This window comes from Myodes glareolus, chromosome 6 (assembly GCF_982192425.1).
Source record: "Myodes glareolus chromosome 6, mMyoGla1.1, whole genome shotgun sequence".
Lineage (NCBI taxonomy): Eukaryota > Metazoa > Chordata > Mammalia > Rodentia > Cricetidae > Myodes > Myodes glareolus.
The window spans coordinates 18,651,129-18,678,286 of record NC_142031.1 but is presented as its reverse complement, the minus strand read 5'-3'; the positions used below and the strand labels follow the sequence as shown (position 1 = coordinate 18,678,286).

Here is a 27,158-nt window from a genome sequence, read left to right as displayed (position 1 = left end):
TGTATACCTTATATCTGCAAACCTTATGTGTGTCTAGTGTCCAAGGTCAGAAGAGGGAGTTGGATCCTTTGAAACTGTAGTAACTGTGAGGGCCAGCCATGATAATCAAGTCTGGGCAGAAAGGAAGTTCTTTACTTCCTCCAACTTTTATCACCTGGGACTCTGGCCATTAATACATTTAAATGGAGTCTAGAGTCTCAATAGTTTACCCTGAGACAATGCCTGGCAGGTGGAGATTACCTGACCCCTACACAAGAGCAGACCAGTCAAAGGAAATTTTTGGCATTCCAAGCACTGTAGATAGAAACACCTGCCAGCACTTCACCAGGATACCCCTACACAAATGTCAGTCAATCAGGGGTCCTGAACCTCAGAGACCCCTCACCCCCATCTTTACTACTGTTGGGTCCCTTGAGGACAGGCCTTCTCACCCCCACTTGATCTGTTTTGCATTCTTGTGGTTGGTTGTTCCCGAAAACAAGAACAAAAACAAGAATGATCTGTTGTTTTCAGCAATGTTTCTAAAGATGTTTACCCCTAAGGTGACAAGAGCTTCTTGCTTTTGCTGGCTTGGCCTTCCCTGCTGAGGGCTATATATACTGTGTGAGAAAGTGGAATAAGGAGGCTTGTCTGCAGAACCTGAAGTTGTGCAGAGAACTACAGTTGCCGTGCTGGTGTGGCAACTACTGTAAAAACCCAATTCTAATTGAGCTCTCTTGTTATTCCAATACATTGGACATGCGGAGAGACCGAGTTTGCAAACTTTATTAAAATAAAGGCTCTTTGCTTTTACATATGGGACTTGGTCTCCTTTGTTGGCTTTTGTGGGGACCCTCGGATTTGGGTCCCCACATAACAGTAACAAGACTTTTGTGAACCACCATGTAGGTGCTGTAATTAAACCTGGGTTTTTCCAGCTTCCAGAACTTTTATTATTATTATTTTCCCTCCAAGTTGGGGTCTGAACTTAGGGCCCTTTGTATTGAAGTACATGCTCTAACACTGAACCACAGCCTCAGCTCCCAGCATGTCTGTGTTTTACAGAATGGGTGCCATAGCCTCTTTAGCATGGCTATGACATGTCATGTCATGTGATGGGGTAATTTATATGTGTGTGTGTCTGAAGGGAGGTGCAGACCAAGGGCAGAGGAAGATGCTGGGTATCCTGCTCTTCCACTCTCCATGTCAATCCCTTGAGACAATCCCTATGATTCTCAGCCCTCATCAGCACTGGGGATTACAGGTGCATGTGGTCAGCCCAGGCATTTTGCACAGATGCATAGATTCAAAGTCGGTTGTAGGCCCATATTTCTATATGGCATGGCGGCCAAGTCATCAAGCCATAGGCCACACCTGAGATGGGTCAGGTATCAGCCAGGCAGGCTGTCGCTAACCTAACAAAGGTTGTTGCTCCTTTTTTGTAATTTAGAGCCATGTTCCCCCCACCCCACCTCCACGCCGGTTATGTGGGAGGTTATGTGGGTCTGGTCAAGATAAATAATTGAGGGTCCGGGCTAGCATCAGACCCCTCTTTTCCTGGCTGTGCAGTTCTGGAACTCACTTTGACCTTGAACTCACAGTTTGTTTGTTTGTTTTTTTTTTAAGATTTATTTGGGCTGGAGAGATGGCTTAGAGGTTAAGAACATTGCCTGCTCTTCCAAAGGTCCTGAGTTCAATTCTGAGCAACCACATGGTGGCTCACAACCATCTGTAGCAAGATCTGGTACCTTCTTCTGGCAGGCAAGCATACATGCAGACTCTTGGCTCTTAATCTCTGAGCCATCTCTCCAGCTTCCAAAGTCAAGTTTCTACCTTGTATTTGAGCCATCTCTCTAACCCCCCAGAACAGGATTTCAATTTTTACAGTTCTGTAGACAGGGAAGTCCAACATTGTTAGACACACGGGGTAAGAGCCTTCTTGCAATGTAACCCTATGGTGGGAGCGCAAAATATGTAGAGAAAATCAGAGTCAGATATCAAGCTCACAGCCTGAAGGCCTTCCACTGTCAGCATTAACCCATTGAGGGTAGAGTCCTAGTGCCTGAAACACCTCCCATTAAAGGCCCCACCTCTCAACACTGCCACAGAGGCCTTCAAGTTTGCTACACGTGCATTCTTTCAGATGTACACTAAAAAACGCAGGGCTCGATGAACAATTTGATTTATCGGGTTTGAGAAACTTCATTTCCAGATACATTTGGAAGCAGATCCCCTGACCCTCACTGAGGTGGCAGTTGGGCTTGGGACAGGAATGACAGGTGAAAGGTTTATGAATAACAGGATTTAGTCTCTATTGGGAAGGAACGCTTTGCCTCCTGGTAGATCCAGTGCCCCACCTACACTATGCTCCAAACTCTGGAGTCCTTGACTTCTGTTAACATGGCTCTTGAATCCGATCCACTTTATTCTGTGTGGAAAGGAGCCAGGGAGGGAAACAAGCAGTTTTCCCAATCGTTCCAAGGGATGCTTTTCTACAGAAAAATCTCCAGCCAAACGATTCAAGTCATCCTTCAATTGTGTTTCGACTAGAGCCAAGGTGATCGAGCGACGGAGCCGAGCGTGGAAAAGGGTGTGTTTGGGACCTACGCTATCCGAACTCCCAGCAAGGAGTGAGGGAGGATTGGGGGATAAGCAACTCCCGCGCCGGGTAGCAGCGCCATTGCAGAGCGTGGCCGCAAGGACCCGAGGGGGCGGGGCTCCGGAGGCGGCCACGCGGCGCAAGGCCTAGATTTTCGGCCTCGTAACCGTGCTAGACGAAGAGGGAGGAGCTTCGGCCACGCAAGGCCTGCAGCCCCGCAGCCTCACCACTACCAGGGGCTCCCACCAGACCCCTTTGTGTGCATGCCCCCGCCCCGGAGGCGCCTCAGCCAGTGGCGCTGAGAACCCTCATTGGCTCAGCCCGACGGCCACGCCGATTGGCTCGCGGAGCCACCGGCATGGGGGCCGCTCTCCCTCTCTCTTATTGGCCCGCTGAACTGCCCGTCACGCAGCCTCCGGAGCTGATTGCTCGGCCGCACGGAGTCCCTGGAAGCAGTTCCGGGAAACCCCGCGTGCTGCCGGGATCGCGTCTCGGTCCATGAGGGGGGGAGGGGGTGGCGCGCGCGCCATTTCTAGTCGTTTTCAAAGCGCCTCGCGCTGATTCTCACGGGCCCGGCCGCCGGCCCCCCGCTCTGCCCTGGTGAGTCTCGCGCCGGCCCGTGGGGGGAGGGGCCGGGAGTCCCGGTCTGACCGGACTCGGCCGGGCCCGGGCTCGGCGACCTGGTCTGCAGTTTGGGTCTTTGCTCCGAGGCCCGAGGGTGGGGGTGGGGATGGGCCGGGGGCGGCTTCTGCTCGGGCCGACCGCGCAGCCGTGGGCCTGAGTCCTGCCGCGGCGCTTCCTCTCTCGCTCATCATCCTCAGCCCCTCCGGTGCCCAGTCCCTCGGTCCGCTGTCCTTCGCGCGGCCTGCCGGTCTCGCGGTGCTTTTCCCGCCTCCGCCCGCCGCTCTCGGCGGCCCGGCCGGGCGAAGGGTTTCAGGCGTTTCCTTGACCTCAGCGCTTTCCCCCTAGGCCCGCGATCGGGCCTGGCCCGCATCTCGCCGGGCATCGAGTGGGATGTGTTGAGAACCCGGTCGCGCCCGAGGGGGTGGGGTTAGCCGAGGGCGGGGTGCAAATCCCAGGGTTACCTGAGCGGGGAGCAAACTTTTGTGGGAGTCGGAGCGGAGGGCCCGAGGTATGGGGGGGTGCCTCCCACCCGATCCCCGTCTTGCATGCTTGGAGCCTAGATTTGAAGGAAAAAATGACTACTAGAGGCCGTGACACTTGGTTTCGAGCGGCGCCTCAGCTAGGTAATTCTGAGAATGTCCTAGGCGCTCCAGATTGGAAAAGCGCTTCTTTTTCTTACACGGTAGTGACCATGTGGCCAGAATTTCAAGACGAGAGCCCAGGGGTTCTTGAAAGGGTCAGTCCTTTCTTGTTAACCGGCTTTAGATACTTTTTCCTCCTGCCCTTGGAATCAGTCGTAGTGATTAAGGGCTTGACACTACCGAGCTTTGAGATAACGGTTAGCCTTCGTTGGTTCTTTTAAAGCCCTTCTCTTTACATTTTGCTTAGAGATGCTCGTCAGAAGTCAGGGAGGAGTTAGTATTGACTTCCTAAGTCTCCCAGTGGCCCTTATAAATCTTACTTTAAATGGCTTTATTTTGTAATTTTTTTTTTTTGCAAAAAAAAAGTTTAGGTCAAAGATTCCAGTCACGTTAGTATATTTGCTGCATCCAGAAATATGGTTTGGCTATGTGGCATTGTGTTGAATTGAAATGAGTTTTAAATGGTCTCATAATATAAAAGTCTTTTAAATGAGCACTTTGTATTCGGCTTGAGGTTTTCTTTTTGTCTTGTTCTGAAGGTTTTATTTTCTGAAGTCTATTTTAACTTTTTTTTGGGTTAAAGTTGACAAAATGGAAATTTTAAAACAATTTCAATATCAGTGATAGTCATAAATATGTCTTGTGCTTAATACATAACTTGTCATTTTGCTTCACGCATACTTTAAAAAAAACCACTTCACCTTAACAGATCCTCATTGAACTTCTCCGTTAATTTGCTTCTCCTGTAACCTAGTATTCACAGGTGCAGTGCTATGATGGTCTTGTGGTAGAACTTTTGAGTTGTGGTGGTCTTACTGTAGTGTTTGGGAGGGGATGGGGAAACACAACTATATGTTCACAAAAAGATTGGGGATTTTAGAATACTTCTTGGAAGACTAGGTTGTATTAATCAGTAAATATGCTCATCTTGTGTGCTAATAGTTTCTTGTGCCGCCAGTTTTGGATGTTTCCAGTTTTTGCTAGTTCATCAGAATCTGACGCTTTCCTTGAGATACGTTTATCCATTCAGACTTTGACTACAGTCGGCGTCTCTGTAGACGTGAGAGGGCTAGAGAGAGTTTCGTGATGCTGGGAAGTCATGCAGTTCAGGTCATTCTCAGAGTAACACCGTTCACATTTTCCTTCCTGCTCTTGCTTCCCTGCCCTCTTCGGCTTTCTCCTCTCATTAACTTCAACTAAATATCAGTGGATGTTCAAACTAAGAGTTGTTTTACATCAGGAAACAGCACCTGGCGCATTTGCATAGTGTTTGATGAGTAATCTGGAAGTGATTGGTTATCTTAGGAGTTAGTGCTTTTAGGTGACTTGTATTTTCTTCTTAGCTGGCTATCTTGAGTTTAAGAAAAGTAGGCATTTTCTTGAGACCCACCTTCATCATGCCTTTTTTCAGTACGTGCCGCAATGTCTTTATTGTGCCACCAGTTATCTCCATCACATTATAATCTCGCCACAAACACACACTGAAATTCCCTGCCTCTGAGGTAGTATAGACTGGCCTTGTGTGCGTTTGTGATTATTTACTCTCTCTTCAGGGAATTAGTCCATTTCAGCATTATATACAGGCTGAACATACAAAATGATTTTGGTAGGTTAATCTGAGAAATCTGGCTGAAGTTTATGCCAATTAGATAGTGTTTGTGAAGTTTTTTTGGAAGTTGTCCATTCAGCATTTTTTGCAGCTTTCTTTCACTGACAAGAAAAATTGAGTTTGTACTCCTGATTTTTTTTTAAAAGAAAAGCAACCTCAACTTATTTTTATGTAGACTTTAAACAATGGCTTAGCTTTTAAAGTTGGTCATTTTTTCTTTTAAATCTGTGAATGGGAATAGCAAATTAATCTTAGAACAAAATTAATGTGAAAGTTGTGTTGTTTTTTTTTTTAAGTTAGGTGGAGAGAATCCAAGCCACCAGCTCGTTGAACTAGATACAACATGAATTTATTTCATAGCTATGTTGTTTCTGAAGCAGAGCTAGGAAAAATGGAAAGTTCTTAAGCCTTGACTAAGGGATGTGTGGGTATTCGTTCTGCTTTAAACCAAACTTTAGAAATCTGTAAGCTGAGGGGCTTTTAGGATTTTGTGGTGGTTTGTTGATCTGCTCCCCAGAACACAATGGCTGCTTTTGTTACTCAGCAATTGTACCTTCAGTAAATTCAAGCCCTTTTAACCCAGAGTACATGAAGTTGCTTAAGAATCTAATACTTCCATGTACATTTTCTATAGTTTCAGAAGATTATTATTGAAAATTTAGATCAGATGCTCACAAAAGGCATAAATATTCTGGATAGTTGTTATTAGCAGCATGTGTACAAATTAGTTCAGATAAGTCATGCATTGTCCTACAAACTAGTTATTTCTGGCTTAATGTAATATAGCTCCTGAATTTTTTCCAGCAGCATAATAAAATGGCTAATCAGGTGAATGGTAATGCGGTACAGTTAAAAGAAGAGGAAGAACCAATGGATACTTCCAGTGTAACTCACACAGAACACTACAAGACACTGATAGAGGCAGGCCTCCCACAGAAGGTGGCAGAAAGACTTGATGAAATATTTCAGACAGGTATAATATGCATTTCTTGTTTCTGACTGGTTATGAAAGTGAGGGCAAACCACGTTGAATTTTACAGATTTTTTAAGGTTAAATAATGCTTACTGTTTCTGATCTGTATAGAGCTGAATATACTTTCCCTTCATTGAGGACATATTGGGTTTGACTTTGATATTCCTATTTAATTATTTTGAAGCCTTCTTAGTGTTGAATATGCAGTCTTAGTTGTTTCAGGACAGAACATCAATTTGTCTTAGATTTACTACCAATTAAAATGTATGTTTCAGCATACCAAATTTTGCATTTCCCCCTTAACCTAAATCAGTCATCATTTTGCTTTTACTTTTCTACTTTTAGCTTTTTAAAACTGACTGTTAAATCAGCTTAGGTCTGATTAGGTGGCATAATAAGAGGAATAGTTAGACTGTACTGTCTGAAACGATAATATATGTCAGATTCCTTGAGAGTTTGTGGCCTGTCTAGTTTCTAATAGACAGAAATTCACATCTCTCAGTAATTTGGAAGTGTTTGGTTTGTAACAGCTGTTTTTTTTTCTTAATGTGTAAGTCCCATGCTTAAGTGCTTAAGCAAATTTGAACATCTTAATTTGGTTGGTTGTAAGTGGTTTGAAGTTTTAAAGAGGGAGAGAAATATTTACCCTTAGGGAATGGTGTTCGTAAATAAAATGTGTCCTCCTTTGGGGCCATAGATGGAAACTTTCTTCCTCAGTGTTTGTGTGCCTATTCAGATCAGGAGAGAGGATTGAATTGTTTCTCTTAGACATAAGTCTCAAATACAGTAGACAAATAGCTGTGCTTTTTTTTTCTTAAAATATTTTAAATCTCATAGCTGAGATTTAATTTCAGATACTAAAATGGCTTTTAAAAATGACTCCTGAGTGATGGTCCCATTTGAAAACCAGTTCTCAGGAACTTTCTGTGACATTCTGCCCTAGAGAACTGGCAGAGATCTGCTTAGAGATGCTCCCTGTATAGTGTTTTGTTACTGCTAAGAGGCTGATGGTTTGGGTGTAGGATTGGATTGACAGGATGGATTGATGATTGTCCTGAGTTGTGGCTTTGGGTGGTGGTATGAAATATTCAAGTAAGGAAGCTAGTCACTTAGCCGTGCTCATTCTGAGCCTTTAAAACATGACATGGCAACGTTTTTAAGCAGAAACTTTGCAAGTGCCATCATGTTTATTTTCAGTTCATTTACTGTATGAAATAAAGTTCTTTTTGGCTTTTCCAGAATAGGATCACTTTTGTTGTTGGTTCATATGGACTTGGGGAAGGGGCTGTTAATCTGTCAAATATTCTATTTTACATTGGATCAATTCTGAAAAGGTGCCTTATGTATTAAGTTATTTTAAACATAGATATTCTGTTTGTAGTTAAGGAGACTACATATATAGAATGCAGCACATATATATTCTGCATACTTTATTTAAAAATCTAACATTTTTACTGATATTTGAAAGAAATGGTCATTATTGACAGTGTTGTGAATGCCACGGCATCTTTTAAATCTTGGCTTGTTATTTCGGTAGAGAAAGAGATTGCCATAAATATGAAATTCAGAGCTGATTTAGCAAGCTGCACTTGCATTTGTAGAATCATTGAAAATTATGCCTTTCCACATTCTGACTGCAGCAAAGTAGATGCTTGGATAAATACATTTTAATTTATTATTGGTACTAAGGAGGGAAAACCTTTGACACTTTTTGGAGTGGAAAGAATTAAGTAAAATTGGTTCTCATATTTTCTCCTACCTCTTCTATGATAAACAATTAAAACAACCTGCAATTTGAATATTTATTCTTAAGAAATACAGTGTATTCTTGCCACTCTAATATAAACCAGAATTTCTTAAATGAATAGTTCATCTTTAGTGCAGTATGTTCATCAAACTTTCAGAACTTACTGCTGTTTGGAGAGTTGGAAACATTTTAGGATCTTGATTTTTTTTGTGTTTTTTTTTAAGTTAAAATTCATGTTTATAGTTGACATTTTATGTTTTTTTGTACTATCTAAATCTTAGTTGTATAACAATGTATATGCATATAGTTAAATGAGAATGTAGTTTGTAAGAGATGATACTGAATGTAACAACTCTCACTAGGACAGATTAGCTTGCCTCTTTTATTGCAATAATGTTAACCCTTTTCAATTTGATTTTTAGGATTGGTAGCTTATGTCGATCTTGATGAAAGAGCAATTGATGCTCTCAGGGAGTTTAATGAAGAAGGAGCTCTGTCTGTACTACAGCAGTTCAAGGAAAGTGACTTATCTCATGTTCAGGTAAGGTCAGTACTAGCAAATACCTCTGAGCAGTTAATAGTCTGCAGCTTTTGAACTGTGACAGTCCTGTTTTTGCCTGTGAGGAAATGTTCTTTTTGTGTGTGTGACTATCTCTCCTTTGAGAAACTTAAGGGAAAAAAAGATCTGTGTCAGAGTTTCAGAAGCATGAGCACAAGACAAAAGTCTTCCCCACCTTTTTATACAGTAAGTTCCTTCAAAAGCTTAACCCATGGTTTGATTATTGTTACTATTAAGATTTATAAGTTTGAATTACTCACATTAAAAAATATTCTTTGGGTTATTTGATCTATTTTTGTGTGAGAAATACTTTTAGACATCTTGGAAAGACAGTCCAGCTTCAATTAAATATTAATAAAAGGAAGACTTTTTTCCCCTCCAGTTTTGAAGGTAAGCTCCCCGAGGCTGTCTGTTCCTGTCTCTGGTACATAGTGACTACCATCAAAATATTTGTTGAATGAATGGAATGAAAATGAAATTTCATTGTGTATTTGACCCTTCAGAGATTCCTGGTAATTCTTCCTTTTGGATTGCTTGCATGTTTTAGAACAAAAGTGCATTTTTATGTGGAGTTATGAAGACCTACAGGCAGAGAGAGAAACAGGGCAGCAAGGTGCAGGAGTCCACAAAAGGGCCCGATGAGGCAAAGATCAAGGTAAACACAACTGGGGCGGGGGTTACAGTATTGGTGCAAAGCTCTAATTCAGATCCTTCCTTCGTCTGACATAGATGCATGCTTTTACTTTCTTTATAAGCACTGTTTATATTGTTTGTTTGCTCCAGGTTCTCATTATGCAGCTCAAGCTGGCATGGTACTCACTGTGTATCCCAGGCTGGTCCCAAGTTCATGGAGATCCTGCCTCAGCCTCCTGAGTGTTGAAGTGAAAGGCCTGAACTATCACTGGGAAAAAGCTGTTGTAGTCTAACTTTCTTTTTAAATTTTCCCTGACCTCAGTTTATTTATAAATGGTAATGGTTGTGCTTACCTCCTGGAGTAGTGAAGATTAAGTGAATTCATATGTAAAGTGTCCACCCTCTCCAATCATTATTATTATTATTTAGATAAACTGCTTTGAAAGACAAATAGGCTTTCAAATGGGTATTTATTGTTTTATAGAGATTACCCCCAACCCCGCCTTGGGGCATCTGAACCAGGGCTTCACACATGCTAAGCAAGTGCTTGATCCTGAGCTGGACTCCCAGATTTAATTTGAATGGTATTGAATGTTGGAGTTGTTTGTTCAGGTGGCTTATATTTAGGTATAACTAACTTTGTAATGTGTCTTTACACTTTTCTCCTCACCATTTATAAAATGACCTACTCCCATTCCTTTAAAAATTTCAAACTAATGCCGGCAGGTCTGGTCTACCAGAGCTAGCTCCAGGACAGGTTCCAAAGCGACAGAGAAACCCTGTCTTAAAAAACAAAAAAAAAAAGTTTCAAACTACTGTATAAAAACTCAGGTTGACCAACCCTAAATTAGGGGAAGAAAGACCCCTTAAAGACCCAAAGACCCTAGCTCTTAAAGATTTTTACTTCCTGAGTACCCCCTCTGTTTTGCTGAGGGTCTTTGTGTATCTCTCTCTCTCTCTCTCTCTCTCTCTCTCTCTCTCTCTCTCTGTATGTGTGTGTGTATCTCTCTTTTTTTCTTCATCCCTAATTAAAGCCTTTCTTTAACCGCCTTCAATTCTGGTTTGAGGTAGTAGTTTAACAATTTTCATTTACTGACTAGCTGATTGGCTGGTTATTTGCCCTTAATGATGGGTATATTATAGAAATAATATGTGTATATTTTGTCTTAGTTAAGAGTGTATCTATTGTTCTGATAAAATACTATGACCAAAAACAATTTGGGAAGGAAAATGTTTATTCCATCTTACACTTTCCTATTACAGTCCATCACTGAGGAAAGTCAGAGCAGAAACTGAAGGAAGGAACCTGGAGGCAGGAACTAATGCAGAGTCTGTTGAAGAACACTGCTTACTGCCTTCCTTCCCATGGTTTGCTCATTTTGTTTTTTTATACACCCTGGGACCACCTGTCCAGGGGTGGCATTGCCTTCGTGTGTTGAGCCCTCCTATATCAATCGTTACTCAAGAAAATACTCCATAGACTTGCCAGGCAGTTTTATGGAGTTTTTATTAAGAGTCCTTCCTAGATATGTCTAGGTTGTATAAAGTTCACAATCCAACCAGTACAATTGCTAATTTGTATGTTATTTGTATAATATGTGTACTTGGTTGTATTTGATATTACATGTATATTTGTGTTTAAAAGCTTTGAATCAAAGGTAGAAAAATGAAAGATCCAAGACGTTCATCCCTGTGGAATCCCAGGGTTGACTAAACCTAATACATGTAAATCTGGTGTTGCTTTGTATAATTAGAAACCTAACATGCAAAACTCTTCCCTTTCTTGGTAGATTGTATATTTTGTTTGTCAACAAAAGATGATGTATATACATTTCATATGAATGCTACCTATAGTGCATGCTTCTTGAGGACAAGGGCATATTTTCTATGACATAACTATTAATAAGATAGGACGGTAATCAAGAAATAATAAGGTTTCTTCTTTTGAAATCTGAGTATATTTGGTAGTTGCCAGATTTAGAGTATACTTTGAGAATGTCTAGTTTTTCTGGACTTTATGTTATAGTAAAAATATGCAACAAATAAATGGAACTGGAGTTAAGGACAGTTATGAGCCTCCATGTGTGTGTTGGAAATCAAACTTATGTCTTCTGCAAGATCCATAGATGCTTTTTATTTCAAAGCCATATCTCCGGCCACCACCTCTTAATTGTTGTTTTTAATTATATGTATACGTGTGTGTTTGAGTGTAGGTTTGTGCACATGACTACAGTGCCCATGGAGAGCCAGGAGAGGGTATTGGGTCCCTGGACCTGGAGTTACAGTTAGTTTATTATGAGGTAGTTCATATGATTGCCGGAAATTAATCTATGATCCTCTGCAAGACCAGTAAACTCTTAATTGCTAATCTATGCTTGCTTTTTGCTTTTATTTGAGACATGGCATCTCTGTGTAGCTCTGACAGTGTAGCTCTCTCTGTAGAGATCCATCTGTCTCTCTCTGCATCCTCAGTGCTTGAATTAAAGGCATGCATCACTACAGCCAGGCACCACCACAGCCAGGCCCCATCCCAGGTTTTTATGTGATACTGGGGATAGAACCCAGGGCTTTAAGCTAGCTAGATAAATACCTTTACCAACTGAGTTATATTTTCAGGTGCCTCCTTTTAATCCCACCATAAAATACATTTTAAAAAATAATTTAATTTTATTTTATGTGCATTAGTGTGAAGGTATCAGATCCCCTGGAGTTGTGAGCTGCCATGTGGGTGCTGGGAATTGAACCCAGGTCCTCTGGAAGAACTGCCAGTGCTCTTAACCCACTGAGTCATCTCTCCAACCCCCATAAAAAACATTTAATAAGATGCTATAGTAACTTAAAAAAGATTATTATACTGATATGCGTATATTTATTATATTTTCAAGTATAACATGTATAATTAATTATGTTTAGGCCTTGCTTGAGAGGACTGGTTATACTCTGGATGTAACCACAGGACAAAGGAAGTATGGTGGTCCTCCACCAGACAGTGTGTACTCGGGTGTGCAACCTGGAATTGGAACAGAGGTACGTTTTATCCTTTTGCCAAAATTCTTTCCAGTGCATTAATTGTATTATCTAGTGTATGATGGGGGTAAAGTACTTTATTCTTTTTAAAGTATTATATTTGATGCTATCTGTATACACTTTGTGCCATTGTTATAAAGGTAAATCTATTCTTTTTCCTTTTTGGTTTTTTGAGACAGGGTTTCTCTGTGTAGCCTTGGCTGTTCTGGAACTCATTCTGTAGACCAGGCTGGCTTCGAACTCACAGAGATCCACCTGCCTCTGCCTCCTGAGTGCTGGGAGTAAAGGCGTGCAAGGATAATCTTGGTGTAGATATCTCAATACTTTTATTGTTTTTGGTTTTTTTGAGATAGAGTTTCTCTGTGTTCTGACTGTCCTGGAACTTGCTTTGTAGACTATGCTGGCCTTGAGCCAAAGATTAGTCCCCCTCCTGAGTGCTAGGATTAAAAGTGTGCCAAAGAAATACAAATAAGAATTGGAGCTACGCTAAAGGGAGAAGCCGTTATCCAGCTGTCTATCTACTTACCTACCTATCATCTACCTACCTACCTATCCCCATCCATCTATCTCCCTCCCTCCCTCCCCCCCTCCCCCCCTCCCTCCCTCCCTCCCTCCCCCAGCGGTTTTTCGCATTTGTTTGTTTGGTTTTTTTGCCTTTGTTGTTGTTGTTGTTGTTGGGGGGGTTGCTAAAAATTTGAGTTTCGGGTCTCATGCATTCTGAACAAGTGTTCTACCATTGTGTTACGCCCTTGACTCAGACCTTTTATTTGAAATGGTATCTTTTTTTTTTCCTCTTATTTTTTCTGAGACAGGGTTTCTCTTTGTAATAGCCTTGACTGGCCTTGAACTTACAGAGATGTCTGCAGTGCTGGGATTAAAGGCGTGCGCCACCACTGCCTGGCTAAGAAGTGACTCTTGACTTTTGTGAAAGTTTCTTGCTCATTCTGCTGGAGTGCTGGGGTGACAAGTTTACTGCACACCACGTTTATGTAATGCTGAACAGCTAACCCAGAGTTCTTGTGTGCTCGATAGACAAGTACCCTACTCATTAGGTTCCTCCTACATCCTATAGCCCTAGTTTTCCATGTGCTTTTTATTGTAGCGTTCTCCGATCTTTTAAATGGAGAAACTAGATGATAAAATAACCTGTTATAGCAAGGACTTTTTTGGATTTGATGTCTCCATTGTCTATTTTTAGTACTTAGCATAGAGCCAGGAACACAGTGCACACAGTATTTGATGAAAATTTTTTTTTTTTGTGAGATAGAATATCATTGGGGTGTGGGTGTGATGTAGGATATGAGTATGAGAGTACAGGTGTGTGAAGGATGGAAGTCAGAGAACTGCTTTTGGGAGCCCGTTTCTCTGTCAATTCAGATCATCAGACTTGTTTGACAAGTGACTTAACCCTCTGAGGTATTTGCTGTACCTCATACCGTCCAGGCTGGACTTGAATTTGCTGTCTAGCCTCTCAGGGGCTGGGATTACAGCCATGTGCTACATTCCCTTGTTTGTAGAAGTCTCTTAAATAGCATGATGGAGGTGAGGAGGATAAGGGTAACTTCTTAGATAGTCACGGTGTCTGCTCGTTATTTGGGGAGTATCATTGTTAGACATTAGAGTTAAGTGTTTAGGTTGTCTAGTAGAGACATAAGAAATTAAAACTGTCATTGATAGCTTCTCCCATCCTTTACCGTTTTTTTGGGGGGGGGTTGGGAGGGGAGAGGGTGATTTCAGGACATTTTTCTATGTAGTCCTTGCTGTTCTGGAATTTCCTTTGTAGACCAGGCTAGCATCTTACTCAGATCCATCTGCCTGCCTCTGCCTCCCTAGTTTTGGGTTTAAAGGCATGAGCAGCCTCTGCCTGGCCCCATCCTTCACTTTTTAACAAATAATTTTGATTACATTTATGTATGCACATGTCACAGTACACATGTGGAGATATTAGGACAACTTGTGGGAGTTGTTTCTTTTACTATGTGGGTCCTAGGAATGGAATTCAGGTTGTCAGTTTCTGCAGCAAGTGCATCTACCCACTGAGCCTCTCACCACCCCCTACCCTTCATCTATCTCTCTCTTTTTATTTTGAGACAGGGCCTCTCTACATAGCCCTAGCTATCCTGAAACTCACTATGTAAACTAGGTTGGCCTCAAACTCAGAGATCCATCCACCCGCTTGTGCCTCCCAAGTGCTGGGGTCAAAGGTGTGCACTACTGTGGCTAGCCCCATTCATCTTTTGTTTGTTCTTTTGCTCATTCTTTTCTCCCTTTCTTTCTCTCTCTTTTTGTTTTTTTTGGGTTTTTTTGTTTGTTTGTTTGTTTTGTTTGGTTTGGTTTTTGGTTTTTCGAGACAGGGTTTCTCTGTAGCTTTGGAGCCTGTCCTGGCACTCGCTCTGTAGACCAGGCTGGCTTCGAACTCACAGAGATCCACCTGCCTCTGCCTCCCGAGTGCTGGGATTAAAGTGTGCACCACTACCGCCCGGCCTTCTTTCTTGTTTTTCAAGACAGGATTTCTCTGTAACACTCCTGGCTGTCCTGGAACTAGCTCTTGTAGACCAAGCTGGCCTCGAACTCACAGAGTTCCACCTGCCTCTGCCTCCTAAATGCTGGAATTAAATGCAGGCACCACCATCGCTCGCCTATAAATGCTGAGATTAAAGGTGTACAATACCACCACCTGGTTTGTTGATTTACTTTTAAAGCAATGTAGAAATGTGGTTTAGTTGGGCCCGGTGGCTCAAGCCTGTAATCCAAGCTACTTGAGAATTAGAGACAGGAGAGTCTCAAGTTCCAGGCCTGTTTGGGCAGTTTGCAAAACCATATCTCAAAATAGAAGAAAATAAGGGTTAGGGCTGGTGTGGTTAGTGATGCAGTTTACATTTGTAATCCCAGCTCTTGAGGCAAGTGGCTCACTTTGGGTTTTGAGACCAGCCAGGGCTACATAGATCTGCTTCGAAAAAAAAGTAAATTGAGGGAGGGAGGAGATAATAGTCAGTGATAGAGTCCTTACTTAATATGTTCAAGGCTTTAGGTTCTATCCTAACATAACAGAGAGGTTGTGGCACACTTCTTTTGAACTCTTAGTATTTTTTCCCTGTTAGTTTTAATATTCCTTTACTTGTTTGTTTGAAGCAAGGGTCTCATGTACCTCAGGCTGTGTTCACATTTGTTGTGTGGCTGAGACTGCATCAGCGTTTGTGGCTTAGAGTTTGTTCTTAGCATTTAAATTTTCTTTTCTTGCTGAAATAAACTAAAGCCAAGCAGTGCTGGCGCACACCTTTAATCCCAATACTCAGGAGGCAGAGGCAGGCAGATCCCTGAGTTCGAGGCCAGTCTGGTTTACAGAGTGAGTTCCAGGACAGGCTCCAAAGCTACAGAGAAACCCTGTCTCGAAAAACAAAAACAAGTTTTTCTTATAAACATATCTACAAGATGACTGGATTAAAAATGGAATCAACTTGTCCTTATTTTCCTCGTTCTTAAGGTTTCCTGAAACACCTCTAAGAGGGCAGGCAGAACAGTTTAAAAGCAGACTTTAGTGTTATACCATTCATTGTGCTTGTTGAGGCCAGAGGTTGAGGCTAGGTGCTTCCTCAATTGCTTCCCACCATATATTAAAAAAATGTGTTTAATGTGTATATGAGAGTGCTTACATATATGTAGAGGCATCAGTTCCTAGAACTGGAGGTGCAAGGTGTTGTGAGCGTCTGTTGTAGGGGCCAGGAATTGAACTTGGGTTCTTTGCAAGAACGCCAAGTGCTTGCCACTATTGAGCCATCTGTCCGGCCTCTACAATTTAAAAATTTTATTTGCATATGTGGTGTTGGGGAGGCTTGTATGCCATGGCTTGCATTTCATAGGTCAGAGGAAAACCATGTGGAGTTGGTTCTCTCTTACCTTTATGTGAATTCCAGAGATTAAACTCAGATTGTTGGATTGAGTCATCTCACTGACTCTCCACCTTTTATTTTTTATTTTTTCATTTTATTTATTTTTAGTGCATTGGTGTTTTGCCTGCGTGTATGTGTGTATGAGGGTATCAAACCCCTAGAATTGGAGTTATAGACAGCTATGAGCTGCCGTGTGGGTGCTGGGAATTATTTTTATTTTATGTGTACTGGTGTTTTGTATCTGTGATGGTGTTGCATCTCTTTGGGCTAGGGTTCCAGACAGTTGTGAGCTGCCATGTGGATGCTGGGAATTAAACCTTGGTCTTCTGGAAGAACAACCAATGTTCTTAACTGCTGAGCTATCTCTCTAGTCCTGCTTTCCACATTTTTGAGACAGGGTCTCTCAGTGGGTAAAGTGCTTGAGGCCGGCATTAGTGTGAAAGCTGGGCTTGCTGACAAACGTCCATACCTCAATACAGAGTGGGAGGCAGAGACCCCTAGGTCTCTGTAGACCAGGCTGGCCTTGAACTCAGATTCATCTGCCTCCTCTTCCTGAGTGCTGAGATTCAAGGCATGCCTAGCACCTTTTTTGTTTCTTCCTATGTCTACGTGTACTACCTGTGTTTGTCAGTCTGTAGAGGTCCTAGGTATTAGACACCCCCAGGATCTGGAGTTACAGGCAGTTGGTTCTTGGAATTGAACTTGGGTCCTCTTCAAGAGCACTACATGCCCTTTAACTTCAGCAGAAACATCCATCATTCTTGTACCTCTCTTCCTTCAAATAGATTATAGACTGAGAATGTAACTCTCAGTTGGTGCAGTGCTTGGCTGCATGTATGAGACCTTGTGTTTAATGTACAGTAGTGCATAAAGCAAACATGGTGGTGCATGCTTGTAATTGCAGCACCAGGATAAAGAAAGAAGAATCAAAAGTTCAAAGCCGTCTTTTTCTGCATATTGAGTTGAGGACCAGTCCCTGATATACATGAGATCCTGCCTTTAAAAAGAGGAAGAAGGCTGCGTCGTGGTGGTGGTGGTGGTGGTGGTGGTGGTGGTGGTGGTGGTGGTGGTGCAGGTGCACACCTTTAATCCCAGTACTCGGGAGGGAGAAGCAGTTGTGTGTGGATCGTCGTGTGTGTCGTCCCCCGTCCCCGTCCCCCCCCCCCCCCCCCCCCCCCGCACGTTTGAGGCCAGCCTGATCTACAGAGGGAGTTCCAGGTCAGCCTAGGAGAGAGGAACTAAGAGAGATGGCTCTGAATAAGAGTTGTTCTTGTAGAGGACCCAGACTTGACTCCCAACACTGACATGGAAGCTCATTGTAACTCCAGTTCTAGTGAATCGAAGCCTTTTCCTCGGCTTCTTGGGTAGCAGATACATATGTAGACAAAAACACTCATACATATATAACAAAAAAGGAATTTGTAGTTGGCAGATACGATGGCACAGACATATGATCCCAGTACTTTGGAGGTAGAGGCAGAAGAATCAAGAATTCTAGATCATCCTTAGCTACATAGTGAGCATATAGGAGCTTATTTAGAAAAAGAATTTAAAAAAATAAGACTATGATACGAATTTTCTGTATCATAGAAGTTGAACCTTACATGTGTGGTTGCAAGATGAGGACATTGACTCACTAATTAGACTAATTGTTCCAAGTAACTAAAAGTATAGATTTGAATCAGTCACCTATTACTAGATTAAGCATCAGTTGTAGCTTGCCAGGATTGTCCTTTTAACCCTGACTGAGCCTGTTCATACATTTAATTTTCTACCCAGTTATCGGTATGCTTCCCTTAGAATGTAAATCACATTCTTTTTCTTCTCAACACATCTAGAAAAAAGTTTAAACTTCTAGGCATGGTTTAACTTAATTTGACTTTATTGTCTGACTTTCTACCACCCTTCACTGAAATTGACAGCTATAGCCTTTAGGCTGCCCTTTATTTCCTTCCTTCCTTCCTTCCTTCCTTCCTTCCTTCCTTCCTTCCTTCCTTCCTTCCTTCCTCTTTTCTTTTCTTTTCTTTTCTTTTCTTTTCTTTTAAGAGACAGGGTCTCTCTGGGTAGTGATTAAAGGCTAGGCAAAAATAAAGGATGTGCCACCAGGCGTGACCATTAATAATAATTTTTTTACTTTCTTACTTGTAGTGCTAGGGATTGAACCCAGGACCTGTCTTGTTTGAAGGAGACACTCTATCATTGAACTATCTACCCAGCCCCAGTGATATTTTCCACATCTTTCCGAGTACTCTTGTTTTTTTATTAGTTATCTATGCTTTGGTCATTGTTCAGAATTTAAAATATTGCTGTAGATGAGTTTGTAGATAGCAAATGTCTCTCATGTAAATATTAGTTTACTGTATCTTCTTGTGGCTTATAAATGTTACATCAAAAAGTTGTTTTTGAGCTGGGCATGTCATGCACATCTTTAATACCCAGTTCTCAGGAGGCAGAGACAGATGGACCAGCCTGGCCTACAAAGAGAGTTCTCAGGACAACCAGGGCTACACAGAGAAACCTGTCTTGAAAAAAAAAGGACAACAAAAAATTGTTTTAATGTTGATGTTGGAGAAACTTCAAAATTTTGGTGTAAATGCTGACTTATTTTAACTTTAATGTTTTTGTTATTTTATAACTTAGCTTTGTAATTTTATTTTTTCTTTGTTTATAATTAAAGAAATATCATGACTTCTTTAAATGGTAAAAAAGGAATTTTTTCCTTACCTTACAATTAAATGTGCTTGCCAAACAGAGTAGGTACTTAGGAAGGTGGCTGAAGGAAGACGGTCAATTTTCCTTATAAAGTAATAGACCAAAGACAAGAATTTTTTGTAAACTATTAAGGTTGCTTTTTAAATAATGACAATTTATTATTGAGAAAACTCAATGAAAGCTTGGTCAGTTTTGGATTAAATTATTATTTATGAAAATGATGTGTATTAGTGGGGATAAGGGGTTGGGGATGGCAGTTGCCTTTAATCCCAGCACATGGGAATTAGAGGTAGTTGGATCTCTGTGGGTTCAAGGCCAGCCTAGTCTACAGAGGGGAGTTCTAGAACAGCCTGGGCTGTTACAACGTTGTCTCAAAAACAAACAAAAATGAGTGTTGTATTTCTATGAAGGCACAGACTAGCTTTTTCTGTATTCCTTAATCTTAACAATATCTCACTGTATAGACCAAGCTGGCCTATAACTCACAGAGATCTTTGAAATTGTTAGTATGGATTTTTGCAACTATCGGTTTCCATTTTATTTATAGATTTAACTTGTGTTGATAACCTTAAGACTTTTTTGTGTTTGTTTAATTTTTGTTTTCGTTTTTCAAGACAAGGTTTTTCTCTATAACAGCCCTGGAACTTGCTTTGTAGACCAGGCTGGCCTCTAATTCACAAAGATCCGCGTCTGCCTCTGTCTCTCGGATGCTGGGATTAAAGAAGTGTTCCAATACACCTATCTGACTTCAAGGTTATAGTAAAAGTTCATATTTAATCTAAACTGACTGTCAGATTCAAATTATCCTTATCCTACCTTAAGTACTTTAGCTTTTATCCCCTAGCATGAGACAGAAATTCTGCCTCTGTCTCTAAATGAAGTACTTATGTTGGGTTCTAACAAGGAAGTTTTATTTCAGGTCTTCGTAGGTAAAATCCCAAGAGACTTATATGAGGATGAGTTGGTACCCCCTTTTTGAGAAGGCTGGTCCTATCTGGGATCTACGCCTCATGATGGATCCACTCTCTGGTCAGAACAGAGGATATGCCTTTATCACCTTCTGTGGGAAGGAAGCTGCCCAGGAAGCAGTTAAGCTGGTATGTGATCAATACCCACTGTCCAAATCTTTACTGTCTGAGACAATAAACTTCAGTTCAAAAAAATGTGCAGTTAACATGGTTTCATTTTCTTTAGTTACTGCTTTTAATATCTTTATATTGACTGAGTTGGTATGTAATCTTTGTTTTATTTTTCCTGATTATAATTCTAAATTAACTAACAGATTGGTTAGTTAACTTAGCAGTAAAAAAAAACCTCAGCAGTTTTTTTTTATTTAGTATAAAGCTAATTCAGATTTTTCTTTTAGATAAAAATGTCAGTTCTTGCTGTCAGACTTTAGGCATATAATGTTATATGCCTATATATATAGGCTTATAATGTTAGTATAATGGAGGCTAAGATGGTTCTGCAGAACATAACTAGATGACAATGACTGTTTTAGGACTTGGTTTAGGAAATAGTGTGAATCTGTTTTATTTGTGTCACAATCCAGCTGTACCATTAAAAAAATTGTATTCTAAGTCTGTCCTCTTTTGCTGTGTAATAGCCTTTTACAGTTTTCTTTTTCTCCAGGGCTTGTTCCCATATTGTGCTTGTTAAAGCAGCCCTTAGTTTTGCAGGTGACTTGTATTCTTACTGCATGAAGGTTATTCTCTCAGTGTGTTAAGCAGTGCCAGTGCTCCTTAGTAGACTGTTCCAGACATCTGAGGGCGTGTGCTTAACGCTGGAGCAGTTCTTGCATTTTTAGCACAGCTGTATCCATCAAATGCTTTGGTTTCATTAGTGAGGTCTGAATTAGTTCTTTCCTGGATTGACCCAGGTTTTAATTTTTCTGGTGGATTTTTCTCTTTAAATTTGTTTATTTGATTTTTAAAAAATTTCAAGGCATTATTTTCTCGTTTTTGGTAGTATATGGGTGACTTTTAAATAATCTTTTTTAGTAAACTAGTGGTAAGTAACGTTAAAACATAAGAAACTAAAATTTATTTAAGAATCCATCACTATAGTGAGTTTAAATAAAACATTTTTTTATTCATAAAGTTTTGAAAGTTTTGGTAGTTTACAACTTTATTTAGAATTGAGGTTTGTATACACTGTGAAACTCAAGGGTTTTATTTTTAGCATTGAATAAACCTAATTGTTCCTTTTAATATATTATTGTTTTGACTGTTGCTTATCTGTATCTAATTTTATCCTCAAGGACTCTGAATAGTTTCAGGTATTCCTTCTGAGATTCTCTGGCAAAGAATTTTCGGGTAGATAAATTTGAAATATGTAGCCAGTCTAGTGGTGGTACATGCCTTTAATCCCAGCACTTGGGAGGTAGAGCGAGGCAGCTAGGTCTACAGAGTGAGTTCCAGAGCTACATAGAGAAACCCTGTCTCAACCTCTCCCCCCACCAAAAAAAGAAAAATATTCAATGTTAAAATGAATATCCTTGAGCCCTTTTTATATGGATGAACAGTAAAGGTTAATAAAACCAAGCCATAACTGGAGTTTGTAACAAGTTTAAAATACACACTCATGGGCTGGAGACATGGCTCAGAGGTTAAGAACATTGCCTGTTCTTTCAAGGGTCCTGAGTTCAATTCCCAGCAACCACAAGAGGTCTGGTGCCCCCTTCTGGCCTGCAGGCATACACACAGACAGAATATTGTATACATAATAAATAAAATATAAAAAAATACACATATCTCTGCAAGCTTTAGGAGAGATAGGTGAGTATTTGACCTTAAGTTGTGGGGCTCCTTAAATTAATATCAGTTGTCCTCAGTTGGGGGTGGTTTGGGGGTCTCTGGTTCTTTTCTTCTTTGCAGTGTGACAGCTATGAGATTCGCCCTGGTAAACACTTGGGAGTGTGCATTTCTGTGGCAAACAACAGACTTTTTGTTGGATCCATTCCAAAGAATAAGACTAAAGAAAACATTCTGGAAGAGTTCAGTAAAGTCACAGGTAAAACAAAAATGAATATAGAAGTTGGTTTTTGGGAATCTCTTGTATTATTTATAAATAAATGTTGCCCTCAAAGGAGATAATATCGTAAACTAAGAAAGACACTTATATCTGAATTGCTTCCTTTCTGCTTTAATAATGGTTGGACTAAACATGTGTCTAAGTTCATGATTTCATCTAATTTCCTTTTCACTTTGTCTCAGTTGAACCTTGGTTTTTGGTATAGCCTTTAATCTCTAGTCCTCAAGTTAAAGCTTTTTCCTCTAGTAGTTGTAGGATTAGGGAGAAGAGACTTCTCATTTCTTCCTGTTGACCTATTTTTAATTTTTAAAATACTTCAATTGAATTCATGCAGTTGATTGAGAAGTACATTTTATATCACAGATTCACATAATTAAATAAAAATAACCAGTCATGCATAGGGGTTCATGTTTGTATTCCTCAAACTTGGACATTAGGAGTTTGTCAACAGAACTAACCCAAGGATAGTCTGGGAAATATGAAACTCTACCTTAGAAACAAAACAGAAGACTTTATAATCTGAAAGAATTGAATAAAACTGTATTTTGATTCATTACAAAAGATTCATCTTATTTTCTATTCCATTTCACTTGTTATGTGGGTGCTGGGGATTTGAACTCAGGTCCTCTTGCTTTCACAGCAAGCACTCAAACCCACTGAGCCATTTCCTTAGGCAGCATTTCACTTTTTAAAAATATCTGTCTGTCTGTCTGTCTGTCTATCTATCTATCTATCTATCTTTGAGCTAGTCTCTAGTCTTAGCAGGTATGGAGTTTGGTACGTAGACATGGGTGGCCTTGAGTTTACAGAAATTTAGCTGCCTCTATCTCTGCCCCTGCCCCTGGAATGCTGGAATTAAAGAAGTGTGCCACCATGCCTGGTCTGCATTCCACTTTTTAAATGTTGAGATGGACCAGTGAGGTGGCTCATCTGCTAAAGGTATGCTTGCTGCAGGCCTTCTGATTTGAATTCAGTCTCCAGATTACACAAATTGACAGGAGAGAATCCACTCATGACAGTTGTTCTTGACTTCCGCAAATGCATCCTGGCATAGGAGCATCTGCTGGTATGCCCGCTGGCATGCTCTGTTTCTCTGTCTCTTCTCTCTCCCCATCTCTCTCTCTTACACACATGAGAGAAAGAAAGGAAGAAGTAATATTGGATTATGATTTGAAAACACTTTTAAGTTTATGGTCTCCTCTTACAAAAACTATATTCCTTTATATTTTTGTCACCAAGTCATACTGTCTTTTCCCTTTACTTGAAGCTGTCATTTATTGCTCTGGCTTCACCTTTTCTTTAACCTAGAAGGTTGCCTAATTCTCCTTCTTCTGTACTATATTGATTTGCTCATAGTACTTTTAAAATCTATATAGATGACCAATTTAAGGCCAGACTTCAGTTATCCAGAATAGAGTTGGATCTTTTCTTCAGACGTTCTGCTCATTTTGTGTTGGTCAGTTGCTTTATTCACTATTTATATAACAGTTTCTTTCTGTTCATGTCCATCCACTTATTCTCCAGCATGTGCTTATTAAACTACCTGGGATACAGTAGTGGATGAGAAAGCTGTTCTTTGCTATTCTTTGCTTTTGCAGGGCCTACATCTGGGAAAAGACTTACGACCAAAACATTAAAGAGAAATATTTCCAGATTGTAGGAAAATACTATAAAAGGGAAAATATAGAATATTTAACTACGAAATATCTAATATCTGTTTCCATGGTTAGCATTTCTCATAAGATGTTATTTCAGTCAAACCTGAAAACTCAAGTATACTGCTTACAAAGAACAGAGTACATTCCAAAAGAGTAACATGTATCAAGTGTCTCAGTCAAGAAATAACTTTTTTTTAAAACTGTATATGTGTTTTTAGTCCCAAGGGCCACTTTTGTCCCTGTCAAAGGGAATGCTAACCTTCTTTCCTTCCATACAACACAAGAAATAACTTGTTCTATTAAAGTAACTGATAGGAAGCTAATGTTTGTTTAAAGGTGATTTAAAGTACAATTATATGAGATAAAGTAGGCAGGACTCTATTAGACCATATAAGAAGTTTGTATTTTACTGCATGCAGAATAAAAAGGTATTTAAAGGTCTTATGCATGGAATTTTATTGCATACAGAATGAAAAGGTATTTGAAGGTATTATGCATGGAATAACAGATGTTTCATCTTTACAGAATGCTTTTTCTATTGTACTGTGGATAAGGACTTAGAGCTTAGCAGGATTAGTAAAGAAGCATGGACCAGGGCAGTAGTGAGATGGGAAAAAGTAAATGTGTTGGATTTGGACCGTAGAGATGAAATAAAGGGGGTGGGTATTATTTTTTGACTGGCTTGAGGACTTAGCTGATAATGGATGATCGTTTATTAGATAGGGAAAATAGATTTTAGGTGTAGATGTACTGTTTTCCACATGTGAAATTTGTCCAAGACATTTTAAGCAGCTCATCACCTGACCTGGGTCTCAGAGAAATTTAGGCTAGAAAAAAATTGAAGCATTTGTTTATAAGGGTGTATAAAGTACTCGACTAGCTCGTATGACCTAGACAGCAAAGGAAAGGACTAAGCTTAGAGGGACTCGACACAGATAATTGCTGATCATCTCTTTTTATGATAAAAATAGTAGCTATTAGGTTGGGTAAAAGGAAAGTTTGTTTTGTTTTGTTTGCCTTTTGTCTGATTAGTTGTTGAAAGTTAGTTCTCTTGCATTTATATGAGTAATTGGAGTCTTGAGATTCTGAGTGCCTTTATAAATTATGAAGTCATGTTTTATCATATAATTGCAAAACTTCATAGTAGTTGAATCTACTTTGAGAACTATAAAATTAATAGAGAATACGTAATACTGTCCCGAACTCTGCATTGAATAATGCTGATCTAATGTTTACTACTGTGAGGCTTCAATTTTTTTTTTTTTTTTTGCTCATTGGCAAGTGGATTTAGGTCTGCCTAATCGCTAGACGTGTGGTGGATGCTTTTGGCTTATATATCTGGCTGTTGGTTTAACAGAGGGTTTGGTGGACGTTATTCTCTATCATCAACCCGATGACAAAAAGAAGAATCGGGGGTTCTGCTTCCTTGAATATGAGGATCACAAGTCAGCAGCACAAGCCAGACGCCGGCTGATGAGTGGAAAAGTAAAAGTGTGGGGAAATGTAGTTACAGTTGAATGGGCTGACCCTGTGGAAGAACCAGATCCAGAAGTCATGGCTAAGGTAAATACAGCTGCTTGGGGCTGGGAGTAGGTTACCATTTCAGTTTCATAGTCAAAGCTCAAACTTTGTGTATATGAAAGTAAATACAAATTGGTCTTTACTGTAATTGTTGAGAAAAGCAAAAAGTCTGTCTAATACAAAAGCCTGTCTTAGCTTCTGGTTAATTTCCTCCAGATCAGATATGTCAAAAGAACTGAAGTCCAGTTTCTTCAAACAAGTATTTCATATACACTGAGTATTTATTTAATGTTAGCACCATGAAAAATAGCAATACATTGGCCAAAAGTAGTGTTTTTTTCTTTTTTTCCATTTTTGGACAATTTCCCTATTTAGCTCAGACTGACCTGGAACTCACTGTGTAGACCAGGTCAGCCTTTTTTTTTTTTTTTTTTTTTTTTAATGTGCACTGGCATTTTGCCTGCGTGTGTGTGTGTGTGTGTGTGTCTGTCTGTCTGTCTGTCTGTCTGTCTGTCTATCCCCTGCATTTGGGTTACAGGTTCTCTGGAAGAGCAGCCAGTGCTCCAAACCACTGAGCTATCACTCCAGCCCCTCCCAGGTCAGCTTCTAACTCAGTCCTCTTGCCCAGACTTCTGAGTGTTGGTAGTATAGACATACAGGCACGAACTAGCTGACGCTATGACTTTTGTTACATTAATGTGAATTGTGCCTTATTTAGATTTACAGTTAATTTATTTTAATGTATCCAGTTTCTCTCCCCCATCCCCCATGAAAAAAGACAAAAGATTGCCATGCTTGTTAATATTTGATTGTGGCAAAATAGACTCAACAGATCCTACAAAGAGCCAGTCCTCAATTTCCTCATTGTCAGATCTTTGCTTGGGGGTACTGGTTCTTAGACTTTTGTTTTTGGGTGGCTTGGGACTGAAAGGCATTCATCTGCTGCTTGCAGTGAGTTTGTATATTTCAATTATGGCTCTTTCCTCAGGGGGGCAACTTTATCAATGACTATAAATTTGTGTTTGGATATTCATGCCTGAAATTTTTTTGTTTTGAGCTTTCTTCCCCTAATTATTCCAGATTTTAAAGAGACAGATGTTCCCCTCTGTCTAGTTTGGTCTATATTAGTATGGTGTAGTATCTTTGTATGCAAAAAATGTTTGGGGGTTGAGCAGAGATGATCCAGAGAGTCTCTCAAGAGTTCTGCTTCCTGTTTTTTTGTCTTAAATTCCTTGAGTAGATGAGTATCCAGGAAACGGAGTGGGAATCTAAAATAGTCCTGGTTGTCTGGTCAGATGTTCGTCCAACTGTCAGGCGGGCCTGCCTGCCTGCCTGCCTGCCTGCCTGCCTGCCTGCCTGCCTGCCTGCCTGCCTGCCTTCCTTCCTTCGTTTCTCTTGCTAAATTTCAGTCTTCATTGTTTCTTTTAGTATATTGTGGCTTTGTGCTAACTACTGAACCTTGGATGACTTGTGTTTTATTTGGGTTGGGTAAATGTCTTAAACTGCACTGTAGCTTTGACTACCTATACACACAAAGCATATCCTCTTCTATTTCTTTTTTTTTTAAATAAAAATATCTAAAAATGTGTATTATGCATTGGGAATACTAAAATTTCTCAGAGATCTCAATACAGAACTAGTAATTTTGCTTTACACCAAATCCTGCTAAACTTCTAAGTGGTAGTTCAAAATAAACCCTCAGACCCCCACCATCCACCAGAACTTGTTTAGAAGCCCTGGGTTCCACCCCCAATACCAAATAAAACTGGTTGTGGTAGTAGTATACTTGGTAGGTAAAGCTAATAAAGTAAGAAACTTAGACTGTTGTTGGCCACATAGGTGGTTTTGAGATCCTGTCTTAAACAAAAGAAACCTCCCAAAATTCATGAAAATTGAAAAGGCTTTAGAGTGGTAAGGAAGCCTCTGTTAACTTGTAATTGAGTCAAATCGAGA

The 27,158-nt window shown here is 40.4% G+C and overlaps 1 protein-coding gene and 1 pseudogene across 1 annotated transcript in view; one reads left to right on the top strand and one right to left on the bottom strand.

Annotated features, from left to right (window-relative positions):
* Positions 1 to 3,047: 3,047 nt before the first annotated feature.
* Positions 3,048 to 27,158, top strand: part of Hnrnpr (heterogeneous nuclear ribonucleoprotein R) — a 32,580-nt gene continuing 8,469 nt past the window's right edge. The window contains 9 exon segments of the mRNA XM_048443255.3: positions 3,048 to 3,178; positions 6,257 to 6,425; positions 8,595 to 8,713; positions 9,279 to 9,386; positions 12,278 to 12,391; positions 19,913 to 19,960; positions 19,962 to 20,090; positions 21,870 to 22,005; positions 25,042 to 25,247. Coding sequence (XP_048299212.1) covers positions 6,269 to 6,425; positions 8,595 to 8,713; positions 9,279 to 9,386; positions 12,278 to 12,391; positions 19,913 to 19,960; positions 19,962 to 20,090; positions 21,870 to 22,005; positions 25,042 to 25,247 — 1,017 coding nt within the window. The 5' untranslated portion in view covers positions 3,048 to 3,178; positions 6,257 to 6,268.
* On the bottom strand, positions 23,864 to 23,965 carry LOC125406379 (U6atac minor spliceosomal RNA; annotated as a pseudogene).